The 13,539-nt window shown below is 42.0% G+C and overlaps 1 protein-coding gene across 2 annotated transcripts in view; it reads right to left on the bottom strand.

The window, feature by feature from the left end:
* JARID2 (jumonji and AT-rich interaction domain containing 2) overlaps window positions 1-13,539 on the bottom strand; it is a 211,910-nt gene that overhangs the window by 68,988 nt on the left and 129,383 nt on the right. Inside the window, exon 1 of one of the 2 annotated variants that reach the window (XM_069008036.1) lies at window positions 2,990-3,121. The exons of the other annotated variant lie outside the window; for it this stretch is intronic. Coding sequence (XP_068864137.1) covers window positions 2,990-3,018 — 29 coding nt within the window. The 5' untranslated portion in view covers window positions 3,019-3,121. Of the gene's footprint in view, window positions 1-2,989; window positions 3,122-13,539 lie in introns of those variants that run through there. 2 annotated transcript variants of the gene reach the window in all.

Genomic DNA, 13,539 nt, shown 5'->3' with positions numbered 1-13,539 from the left:
TGGGACTGAGCTATAGTGGGAGTCAGTGCACTGGTGTGAAGCAGTACCAAGCACCAGCTGATGAGTGCTGATTTCAGCAGTACCATAAAAGCTACAACAACTTCTGACTCCTCCCCACGCTCCCACTTGTGCACGGCTTACTTCTGCTCCTGCACCCATGCTCTAGGAGCCATTCCTCTTCTGCAGCATTCTTCACCTCAGGCTGCTACCTGGTCCTCTTCACCAGAGTGCTCTGCAAGCTGCTTACCAAGCACAGCTGAGCACAGCTACCTACAAAAGCACTTGGCAAATGGAGACTATGGTTTCTGGTTCCTGCATCCAGAAGTGAGGGCTGCCCCTCTGTTCTAGCAGTGTGACCCAAGATTCCTACTCCTTAGCTTGAGCCAAACCCACCATGCCATACCAGAAAGTTTTACAGGAAAAACATCACCAAGGAGTAACTTTAGGGCAGGTCTGCCATTTTATGCTGTGCAGCTGCACAGAAAAGAGCATCACTACATGCTAGAAAGTTAAAATGCAAAACCACAGCAGCAGAAAAAAGAATTAAGGAACTCATTTACATTTGCTTGGTTTTTAATAATCACTATCAGATGTTTGAGTGTGTACTATGTCTGCAAACTTCTCTTCAAGAAGAAAACCACAAGAGCAAAGTTATTTTTTCCCATTAAACCCTGTCCCTTGTGCTGGAAGTAAACAAGGTTGAACTCCACGCTAACAGACACCTTCTCCACTGGAAGGACGATGCAATTTCCAGTTCACTTGCACGGTTCTCCACGTACTGGTATAGCAAGGTCCGGCTGCCAGCACTTGCTGAAGGTGGAAGAATGAAGCAACCCTCACAGTCTTTTGATATTCAGGTAAAGCCAGTGTGGGAAAGTCTAAGGGCACAAAATGGTCTCCCCTTCCACTTCACTGCTCTGCTCTGCAACACACCATGCTGCTGTCTGTGTGGAATTACAGGAAACTTTTGTTATCTATCACAGGCTTGGATTATTTTCAAAAGCATTTCTGAACCCTACAAAAAGATTTCCCATTCTATGGAAGACAGTCTATAGAATGTTTAAACCTGCCCATTTTGAGAAAACTTGAGCATTGCCCCCTATTTAATTACAGAGAAGTCAAAACTACTTCTAGCACAATACACTGTGCAGCTTCAATATTCTTCTAGTATATTATTTTCAGTGTTCTCAGACATCTGAGGTACATCTGCAAAACCTGTTCACTTCCCAATTCCCAAGCAGGAGGCATTAAACAAAACCAGCACAGTTCAGATGACAGAGCTTCCCACTTCCTTACTCATGCAATACCTGGGCACTACCCAAACTCCTGGTCTCTGATCAATTTGGAGCGGCTCTTTGTTCCCTATGATACGCCAAATAATACCAAACATATCAGCAGCTCCCTCCCTAGTAATTTGACCAGCTGCTAAAACTCAAGAGGATGCAAAATCAAAGCCATGCGACTGAAGGAAAATTCTCTTTTCACTTCGAGCAGCCTTTTCTCTGCAACTGTGCTTTAAAAAAAGAAAAAACTGTTTTATGGACCATTTCATTCTTGTTTCTCAATCTCAAAACAACACACGTACCTCAACTCTAGCAATCGTTCACCTTTGCCCTAAAAGCAACTTGCACTAGCCAGAAAGCCACAGATTACTTCTGGCAGAAATGTCAAAAATAACAGTGTATGGATCATTTTAGCCATCATCTGAATGGCTGAGAAACTTCCTGTTCAATTAAGCCCTGCATTAATCCCTAGCATTTGAATACAATTTTCCATCTACTGGCAGGAAGTGATAAAAGTTGCATGGTCAGTAGGTTGTGGGCACTTTAACCTCTTGCAGAGGTTGCAGACTGCAATTTAACCACACCTGAAACCATGTATCTGCACGTCCCATGGGGACAGCCTTTACAAGGCTCCTCTACCATCTGGCTATTACCAGGAACTTGACATTTCTCTTGTAAAACTACAACATTTAGACACACAGTGAGGAAAAAAAAAAAAAAAAAAAAAGAGACACAAGACATCCTATATCTGCTGCACAGACTTTATTCTGATAAGCAGCAAAGTGATCACTTTTGCATGAAACACCCATCAGTCACATTTACTGTCTTGCCAAAAAGGATTAGTAAACAGAAACATGCAAGTGAGCTATCAGGGGAAGGGAAGAAAAAAATAACAATCAGTATATTCCATTATGTTAATCCTATGCTATTCTTACATAATTCTGAATTCCATTATGTTAAACCTATGCTATTCTTATATAACTCTGGAGATAAAATACAAATTTTAGCAGGTACTGTCTCTACTTTCTGGTCTCTTTTCCTTCATCAATGTAATTTTTTGCATTGAGTTTCCCTTGGAAGGAAACCACGACCCTCTCCAGGCTTCCTCCCCAGGAGTCAAACAGCCCATTCTTGCAAGTCAATCAGGCAGATGCAGTCAATTGTCCCAGTAACTCTGTTCATGCCTTCTTTTAAGCCATGCCACATCCTGCTACCAGTCAAACTGGCCTGAAAAGGAAAGGGGCCATTCACCTCAAACCTCTTCTTTACATAGATGCTAAATCCTATGAGAGGGGGCTGGCTGGACTGCCAGAGCACGCTGTCTTTCTCTTCCTCCTGAATGCCAGAAAAAGTAGTTGGGAACTAATGATATGAATGGAAACTATGGTAACAATTCCTGTGCCACCACAATCTATAGCCTTCCCTGCAGACTCTCTTTCTTTACCTGCAGTAGTAAGTATTCAATACTCTGTTGCTTCTTGTCACATGTGTCACATTCCCCTGGCCCTGGAGACTCCAGTAAAAGATATGGTGCATATCGAGCTCATTTCAGTAGCAGGTAATCATAGTAAAAAACCCACACAGACACACACTAATTGTGCGTACACACCATGCATCTGTCCAGGAAGTGGAAAAATACAGTCCCTCTGAGAAGACTTTGCTCACAGAAGAGTGAGATTTATCAGTGCTTCTTCCCTATCACCCACCTTAACTTTAGTTTTAAGATACACGGCATTACGGGAGCAGCAGGACACCTGACATTTGATGATACAACTCAGATAAACTAAGAGCTTGATGATAGTGGAAGGAGGAAATCATGTTCCTTCTGGTTCTGCATCCCACTGTGCACTCTGACCAGGAAGTAATGGGAAGGCACAGTCCAAGTGGGGGAAGGACACAGGGAGTGGGACCACACCTTCAGGAGGAGCAACTGCTGCCTCACCTGCATCTTCCCACCCTAAATGACCAGGTTCAGTTTGGTTTAAACTGATCTCAGAGAGGCTGCTGCAGAAAAAAGGTGTGGTATGTGTTCTTCCCTTCACCTCCAGCCACACGTTCCTGCTTATGCCAGCACTAGAGCTCCTGAGAGCCTATAATCAGCTGGCTGAGAAAGTCAGTCTAGCTGAAAATTAATTTATAGGTTGGGTTTTTTACTTTTTCAGGTAGGGTTTCATAGGCACAGAAGTGCTTGTGCTGGCACAAAAGAGGTGGCAAGAACACACTAGAGGGAAGAACAGGACTGCCTTTTCCAGCAGCAGCTCACATTAAGATCACCCTATGCTGACTGAGAAACACATTAGTTACTGAACTGTAAAACTTTAACAGAAAATGTGCCTGGCAGCAATGCCAGTGACCCCTTCACTGTCAACCCTTTTGCAATATGGAGCCTAGTTTCCACCAAGACAAGCAAGGAAGACAAATTTGGGTGGGCTTTTTTACTTGATAACCTTGGGGGTTTTTTAAGAGCTCTTTTGAAGTAATGAAAAGGTCTGATTTCCATCACTTCTGCACCCATGAGCAGATCACCCACTACTTTTCCCTGTATCATCACAAGCAAAGCCCCAGCTTACAAACATTTAAATAGAAAGGAGGGGGTGGCATTCCAGATGCTGCCTACACTGACAGTGACACTGCACAGAAGTGCAGTGAGCACTTTCTAGGTGCCCCATGGGCAAAGCAGCTCCTCTGGAAGTGTCCCTGAGTTGTGGCTGCAAGGCCCTGGCACTGATCAGCTGTGCCCAGCCTGAGGGGACACCTGACAGCAGGAGTGAAGGAATGGCCTCAAGAGCAGGCCACTTGTAACTTCCAGGAACACATGCTTGCAACAACTCTAGGGTCACATTCAGTAGACATCTCCATTAGTCTAAACAAGCTCTAATAACTGATTTCACACTTCAAGAAGAGACCATCTTCAGCCATTTTAACCTGCTGGTAACCTGCTCTGTGACAGGCATCGATGTGCCTCCTTCCTCTGACTGCATTATGTTACAAACTCAACAAGCCACTGAAGTAATTCCTGCGGTGTATGTACACACACACACACACACCAGCCTGCTCCACACCTCTGACATCTCCTCTCAAATGTGAATCATGACAACCAGCCTCAAATGTGGTGGCCCCAACGCTCACCTTGCTCCTCGCTGGGCCTTTGTTTTAGCTGTAACCTGATCCTCCAAAACAGATTGAATGCCTAAGCTTTAACTTCTTTCCAAATCTGTGTTTTTCAGAGTCTCCTTGCAAGAGAGATGTTCCTGCCTATCGCTACAGCTGGCTCTCAAACCCCATTGGAGTCCAAACAGCCTCTGTCACAGCCCATCAGTAGCATCCATTCAGCCCTGTCACCTGCAGCTCTGGCTCTGAGGGACAGGAGGCCACTCACCAAGGAAACTTCACATCACTAAGCACAGTAAATCTGTCTGAAAATGCCCAAAACCCTGGGATGCTTCCCGGCACCTTCTCTCCTCCTCAACTGCACTGAGTCAATATTTGGTCACTGATTTACTGGCAGTCTTCAGGCAAATCACTTTTGTATCCCTTTTCCAGGCTAAAATTAGACATTGACTGAAAGAGGGCAGGCAGAAGGATTAAAATCCTATGAAAAACAGTATGTGCACACCCATGCCTGCTTGAATCAGATGCGGTCCTGAGGTCAATTTGCCACATGGCCATACAAAAGGTCGTGGCAAGAGTGCTCCCACACAGGAGCAGCAAGAAATTGGCAATTACTTCAGCTGGGACTGCCGGGGAACATTTGATGAACTCGACACCAGTTCACTTAGTTCTCAAAGGCTGGGCACTTGAAAGGCAATTGGTGAGAATGCCACGCAAAACCCCACCAAGAACGAAAGAAGTGAAATTAGAAAGAACACTTGGGCAGCAAGAGAAAGCAGGCCAAGAGCAATAGAGAAAATAAAACATTGTGAGGGAACGCAAAGAGCTGTCGGTATGTTCAGGAAAAGTGGAAGTCACCCAAAAATAAAATGGAAATCCTGTGAGGACTAAGGATGGATGACTAAGGAGAGAATGGCAATGCAGCCACAACATGCCTGATTAGAAAACTGCAGAAATCTGACAAAACACGCAATCCTTTTCATACCCAGCCAACCACTGAGCCACAGGTAAACAAATATGTGGAGGATTTCACAAACCCCTCGAGTATTTTCTTGGTTTAAAATTATATTAAATACGGGTTCAGTAGCTTGGGATACTGTTCAAAATAACAAACAAATGCAACCACAATGGGTTCTGTGAGTGACTGCCCTTAGCACTAAAGAAATCTTCATAGCTTAAAGGTGAGAATTAAGTCAACAAAGTCAACAAATAAAATAAATGCATCTTTTATCACACCATTACCAAGGGAAGACAATGCCAAAAGGCAGAACTAGAGATGCTTCTCCTGAGGCCTTGCTGGCAACACAAGACTGCCCCAATTTAATTTAAGTTTTGTTAAATCAGTTCAAATCCATGTGGACTGTTATGGGTTAAGAGTAGGTTAAACCAGTGCCTTGTTGACAGATAAATCAAAAAGACAGCCTGTCCACACAGTCTCTTGTGCCAGTTTAACTTCATTAATTTAAAAGCTGCATCTTAATTTATCTTAACATAAGCCGTCTAAAAATCTCAGCAAAGCACCACCACTAAGACTTGAATGATTTTGGATCTGTAAATCCAAAATCCCTTCTAAAGCTATACCAGATTCCAGCCCACCTACCTCACAACCTGCTATTTTCTGTGGTGGTTTCCTACTGCAGACAGAGGTAGATTTTGCCTTTAGAAGAAATTTAAACTGCAATTCCATCTCCAAATATTCAAATTCTATACTTTGGAAAAGGTAATGACTCCAACTTCACATTTTGAATCTATATGGGCAGTATTAAAACCACACCAAACAGACATCCCTGGTCTCATACAGGGTTCAAAATCTAAGTAAGAGTTTTGCTAAACATGCTAATCTATATTTTTGTGCATTCACCAGGGCTCTCTCCCTACCCACGAGGGACTCCTCACAGCCAGTTCCAAAAGTGTTCTTGCTCCTCCATACATCGTTACATACATCTGCAAGATCAGAAGATACACTAGAAATAACTGGGTCACTAACAGTATCTCTCTTCATAGCCATTGCATGACCTTAAACAACCTGACGTGACTGATGTGGTCAACAATGCTTTAAGCTAAATAAAATCAAACTATATGGGTAAGTTTTGCTTATTCAATGTTTTATACACGCATATACATGCACACACACATGCACATATGCTATGCATATGTATGTTATCTGCAGTGAAAAGCCATGATTGGAGACAAACATCACAAATATGAATAGCTGATTTTTAGATTACTATAATAAGCTTAGCAGAAAGTATTTCATAATTTAATGAGATAATAAACTGTCATAATTAGCTGCATTTTACATACCTTTCCCCTTCCCCAAGGGGAAAGGAAAGCTTTAAAAGCAATCAAAAATCAAAACTAAACACTCCTCCAGATTTAGGAACCCATCCTACCAAAACTGGTGAGCTAAACACCTTAATACCTACAAAACATGGTTCTGAGGGAACTGAGAGTTTCAGACCATTTCCAGCTTTAGCCGTTTAAGAAAGGCTTTCTAAATCCAAAAGAAACCAGTGGAATGCCAACACCCTCAAAGTGCAGATGCAAAGCAAAGCAGCTGTTGTAGCTCACATATTCGCTCAGCATTGGAGTGTCAAATTAATGACTACTCAGTTTTATTGAACAGTTCCTTTAGAAGGATTTAGCAGCCAATTATTACATACAATCATTTCCCTGAAGAAAGGAGGTTTTAGGAGGAAAGCCAGAAGTGGAGGGAAAAAAAGGATAGTGAGCTTTATCATCTTCTACAAGCCAAAAGCAGCAGAGATGATCTGTGGTGTGAAACACCACCACAGTGCCCATGAGGTTCCCTGGGTCGTAGGGAACAAGCAACAAGTCCAGGCAGCTCTTCCTCTACACCCCTCTCTCAGCAGATAACAGGGAATTCTCAAGAGGTATTTTCTGGCAAGGTTTTAATGTTCTGCATTCCACTCAACGAAGGAAAATCATGCTCAAGGCACTGTCTTTGGAACAGCTACAGCTGATCCAGAACATCAACCTCCCCCATCCAAACAGATGCCATGAAAAGTGAGATACATCAAAAGTTAGGGTTTATCGTTATTTAAAGGAATCATTTGAATTCTACTACAGAACAAGGTGGTACTCTCCCCTCCCTTGACTTACATGCTTCTAGACAAGAAATACGAATAAAAACCATGGCACCTCAATTTGCAGAGTCTCAGAAACAACTCCCGGGGGGGAAAAAAATAAAAACCTATCAGTCTACAAATACTGTAAAAGTAGCAGTATAAATAGGAAAATTTAATGAATCAGCTTCATAATACAGCAGGGTTACAGCACCTACGTGTGCTGAACCCAAGTTTCCTCATGCTAAGAGCAACTTGATGCAGAAGCTGTGGTACTCAAATGAATTTGTTCATGAAACAGAGGATGTTCATAACCTGCAGAAATGTGTCATTTGTGTGTCAGGTGGTGGGATGCAGTAGAGAGAAGGAATTCTTCAGGAGAAGCAGTGAAGAGTCTACAGCACATGAAATGCTATTCCACAGCAGTACTGATGGATTGTAACTGTTAACAATGGGGACTTTAGAAGGCTGAAGTAATCAGCTGTCCAAAAGAAATACCTATGGATTTTCATACCATCTCCAAGAAAAGAGCAGCTATTCCCTTATTCTTATTTATATTATTTGTTATATTTATCTTATTTATATTTCCTATTGTATAAGAAATATAAATCTGCAAGAAAAAATAAAGCCTGAGGGGGAAAACGAAGCAAATCAAACCCCTTCAAAACCTGAAAGTCTCACACTGTGAATTCCAGCAATTCTGCCTAACACATGTCACTGGGGGGCTCTGGGATGCCACCACTCAAGGGCTGGTTGCTGCAGATGTCAGTAAGCAGTTTGTTTTCATCAATAACACAAGATGCCTGTAGCATCACCAGTTTTACTATGTTCATTGTTTATTAGAAAACACAACTGTCTTATTTGTTATTAGCTGGCATTTCTCAAGGTTCCCTGCCTTTATTTTTCTCTCCCTAGTATAAATGAGCACATTTGCCAATAGTACAAATAACACAGTCTAAGGACAAAATGAAGCTCACACTGTGGGATGTTCGTTGTGTGAGGCCAGAAAATCTAAAGCAGTGATAAATGCATTAAGTTACATTTCACATATCATTAAGTAATGCTGAATTATATCCTTAGAACACCCAACTTGACAATACAGCCCTCCTAACAGAGGGGTGATCGCCCAGCAGACATGGCAAAGCACCGTGCTGCATTATATAACTCCATTTTCCAGAGGAATGAGCAGAGCACTTTCTGTGATGCACAAGGAGCATACAAGCTGTCACTGTGCACTCAGCAGCCTCTTCTACAGGGACTGTGCAGCAAAACCAAGTCGCTTGTAGGTGTATTAAAAGGAAGAATAAATGACATTCAAGTGACATCCATGTTTTGAAATGCAGGTAGTGCCCAGCATCACTGCATTGCCTAATTAAAATCCACAGGAACTCAAAGCAACACCCATCCAGAGGTAAAGGACTCTCACAAAGGCACCTCAGATATCACTTCTGCCTTCCTATTGAGCTGGTAGAGCGCTGCTCTGCACTGCGACACCCACCTTCTGCACCAGCTAAGCACCATGATTTATATGTGTCAGCATTCATATGGAGGGAGGGGAGGGCAAAAAGAAAAGAAACACAAAACCCCATCTAATCTCATATCTCATCCCACTTAAGAACTTTCAAGGGCTTTTCAGCTGATGAGGTGTGCTGCTGGCATTGAGTATTGCCAGTGCTCAGACCTTCTTGCTCTGTGTTTCATCCACCACAGTATTGTAGCTAAAAATCTTCATAAATCCTCCCTGTTATATTCAATCTGGAAAATAACCACTGTGACACAACGCTTTGGAACTTTTCATTTCTACACTCATTAAAATAACTAAGGAACTGAGACTGACATTGGGCTTTTTTTGTGGGGTTTTCCACATCCTTGTTAAGAGGTTCCTTGGCTGACATGACTCAGAAATTTAGAGTTCATTATACAGAACCATTGAAATTAGTATTCTGTTCATGGGCTTAATAGGTATTTAAGCAATGTAAGAGACAGGTTTTGTTTTGTTCTTTTTTAATTGATAGAATAAACTGTATTCAAATGCTCAGAAAGTCTCACTTGTCTGAGAAGCAGAGAGAGATGAATGAGCCAAGCACAAACAGTCCTAGGGCCCTTTGTTGCCAGTAAGTGGGTTTCCTCCTCCATCTCCAAGCCCTTCGTAATTAAAGATAGCAGCTCACCTAATGCTCAGGAAATGCCGTAAACATTTGTTTTCATTAAGGCTCATATTGGGAAACCACGCGGATTCTGTTGAATAAAACCTAGCAGAAAAACACTCCAGTAGAAAAGGTTGAGACGGTCCAAAGAAACAGCAGAGTAAGGAACAAGCAAGGAAGAAAACAAAGCAGAAAAGTCAACAACTAATTCATGCCTCCTGGACTGACTAATGATCACTGAAGAAGTACAGAGAGGAGCACAAACAGAAAATGGATTTCTGTTTTAAGGACTAAAGGGTTCAGTGCTTTTCATACAAAAACCAGCAAACCAACAGAAGAGGTTACCTCAGAAGAGCAAAACATGCTTCACACTGCTAAAAAAAATGAACCTGAGTGAGAAAAGCAAAGAGGGCTTTTGCTACCCTTATTAGTTACTGGGAGTGGGTGGGAGGGGTGTGGGATATCCAGGAAGGCAAGAGAAGACTTTCTTTTTCCTGTATTTTATTTGGAATCATGAATAACACTGCCCTACCTCTTCAACACCTGTTCTTGATCTACATCCTGGAAGCATCTTGCTAGAATGCTCCCCATAATTACGCCCTCCCCTCTCCCCACCAAGAAAGCTGTCTAACTCAGCAGGGTATTCTATCTGAAATAGGAAAAAAAAATTCCTGAATAAGTGTGTGTGTGTCCTCCTGCCTCCACTTAAAGGAGCTTTTGTCAGTTTGCTTTTTAAGCTGGGAATGTCAAGCTCTAAAAGACATGTCCCCTGAGCATTGAGAAGTCTTGGGGGAAAAAGAACACCCAGAGGAAAGGATAGGTCAGAACTACCGCAATAGTATCAGGGTCTGGAAATCTGCCCAGATACTGAAATACTGTTGCCTGTCCTCATGTCAAACACTACTTCAGACCAAAGGGTCTTTAGAAATCATTATATGAAGGTATGGTATGTGAAGATTACATTCACACTTCCTTTTAGAAGACATAGTAACAAGAAGTTGTAACAAATTCCCTTTCAACTTGCCTTTTGCATGTTAAAAATCAGAAATAATGATGTGACATAGCTGCATTTCTAATATCAGAGCTCTGTCTCAGGAAAAGAATCTTCATCTCCCACAGCTGAGAAGAAGCACGAAACGGCAACAGGCCCAGACTCTGCCTTTCTCATCCATCCCAGCCCAGAAACTTCCTCCCTCTGTATCAAGAAGACCAAGTACTTCAGCAGTGACCTATGAGTGTTTAGTTGAAACTGGGAAATTAGCATACAGCTGCATCCTCAGGCTGGCAGAGGGCTTTGAATGGCGTGTGAAAACCTGATAGAGAAGTAAATCAATCTGAAGCCTTGAACTGGTGCAGGTAACACCATGGAATCATACACACACACACCCACCCAAACAGCTACAGCAGTCAAGTTTCCTGAAACAGAGCAGTTTCAAAGTAACGGGTTGGGAGCCAGTGCTCAAAAAGATGCAACTAAGAAGCTGAAAATAATGACCATAATTTGGAGTAAAGTTCCATACTGAGAGGTTTCTATGACTTGAAATAAGAGGAACACAGCATGGCTTAGGATAAAATGGGGTACTTTTCTCATAAAATACTGAGATATTTTCAGTGAATTACCCCATAATACTGGAAAAAAGTGTAAAGGAGAGATTATTCCACTTTTACTATGGATGGCATATACTCCTTGTAGTCCTGCTGAATTAGTAAACCTGCACAGCTACAGCCTTGGGGCAAACGACTCAATGCAGGACCTCCAACGCAGACTCTGCACAAAAAGCTTCGATCAAACAACCCCGTGGGTGAAGAGGACGCCCTTCTCTGCCACCAAAATAATCCAGCACCCAACAAGTGTGAAACCCAGGTATGCAGCCATCCAGTCAAGGAACAATTTATAACTTCACACTGACCACCTTGAGCAGAGGCAGCAAGACGACACAGGCCAGGTAAGAGCTTGGAGAAATACATGGCAGAGGGTACACGGCATCACTTTCTGATGGCTCATTCTGTGGTGTAAAACTCCAGCAGGCATACATAGAGTTAGATAATTGAAAAAGAAAATAAACAAGACTCTTTGAAGGGCTACTCCAAGTGCAGTCAAAACCAGGGGCACTTAATTTACAGCATTCTTCAGCCTGCAGACATCTTAGGAAAACCTCCAATCCACTGAAATCAATAATAAATAAGCACTTTCAATGGATGCAGGAATTAACTCATGTTATTTTAAAATGGATTTGAATGCAGTTGTGCTGATAAAGCACTCTCAAAATCCTCCTTCAGGGAGAGAATTTATTTTTGTTTATTTATGAATATCTATGTTAATTTAATATCAGAAAAAGAAAGAGCAATAAATAAAGCCAAAAATAGACACATATACAAAACAGATATAAATAATATAATTTACTTATACTTTGCCCTTGAAAACAATAAAAAACTATTACTCCAATCTTTAACTGCTTAGAACTCAGCCAATTAAACTTGAAGATGGAAGAGACATAGAGCAATGAAGTGCTGTGCAAGGCCACCCAGTATGGCAAGAATTTGCACACAAGGCTACCTGGTACTTAGAGATATTGTGGGTTGTACTGCCCAAAGAAGAACAGATACTTGAATTTATGTTTTAGTAGGGTCCTGCAACCAAAAGCTTCAAGGAAAAACCAAACTTTTTTCATGTGGGGTCCTTTTTCTGAATTACTTCAATTGATTGTTCTGATAAGAAGAGTATGGCCTTTACTCAAATGCTATCTCCCCTCTTTTCCATTTCTTATCTGATTCACCTTTAAAGTTTATTTTGCAGTCCATCTGGAAACTGGAAACAATTAAATACTCTTGATCTGGGATGGCCTACAGCACAAGTATCACAAGTGAATTTAACAGCAGGATTTCAATGCAACAGAAATGAAATAAAATGGGTAAAAATCAAACCTCGATTGCATGGTAACATTTGTCTAGGTATTACTTTATACTTTAAATCTAATTTTCGGGTAATGAGAGGATTTCATAGGCCTAGAGACATAAAAGTGAGGGTCTCAGAAACTGTGCCACACCTAGTTTGTCTTCTTGTTCTGTTACAAATCAACCAGGTGGGATGAATTAACTTTTGAGGAAAATCAATAGTGATCAATTCTTCTAACCAAGATACTGCAATTAGAGGGCCAGCTTGATTTCAGGCTTCTGACCTAAGAATCAGGGAGGCTGAAGGATTTCTCATTCTCTACTAGAAAACGTCATGATTTTCAATGTGCAGGTGTAAAGAAGATGTCACTAAAAATAGAAGTAATCAAGAGAGTCCCAGCTGCTTACTTTAACAGCAAACTAGACATATGCAAAAGAAAAACATGAGACTCCCTTCTAAAAAAAGAGTTGATTAAAATTTTAGAGTAATTTAGTTTAAAATGCACATTTTGCTTGACAACTTGCAGAACAAATTGTCAGGGGGCCAGGAATAACCTAAAGCATAATAAAAGAGTACAGGAGACACAAAGTAAAGGGTTTCAGAGTCTTTCCCTTGCCTCATGAGGAATAGGAATGACCAAACGAGACGCCATTGTTTGCTCGCTTAGAATGAAACTGAGAGCAATGTTATCCCGGAGGGCTGACTTGATCAGGGCAGCCAGCCACCCCCCAGAGGGACTGATGTTGCTCCTGTTCATCTTTTTCCCCAAAGCCACCTCTGCTGTACTCCCTGTGGTGCCCAGGACATCTGTCCAATACCAGTTCCACTAACCCAGCAGAAAACCACCTACCCTTGCTTCGGCCAGGTGACAAACCACGCCAGACTCAGCCCAAAGGGGTCAGGGGAAGGACACACCTCCTTATGTGATACATATATCACTCGGCTGCATAGTGGGCCTTTAAGCTGCAATTTCCACCCAACACTCTCAATGGGAGGCAAAGAGATTTGCATCGCTG

Source organism: Aphelocoma coerulescens, chromosome 2, assembly GCF_041296385.1.
Source record: "Aphelocoma coerulescens isolate FSJ_1873_10779 chromosome 2, UR_Acoe_1.0, whole genome shotgun sequence".
In the NCBI taxonomy this organism is placed as follows: Eukaryota; Metazoa; Chordata; class Aves; order Passeriformes; family Corvidae; genus Aphelocoma; species Aphelocoma coerulescens.
The sequence above is the reverse complement of the archived record's forward strand: the minus strand, read 5'-3'. Positions and strand labels throughout refer to the sequence as shown.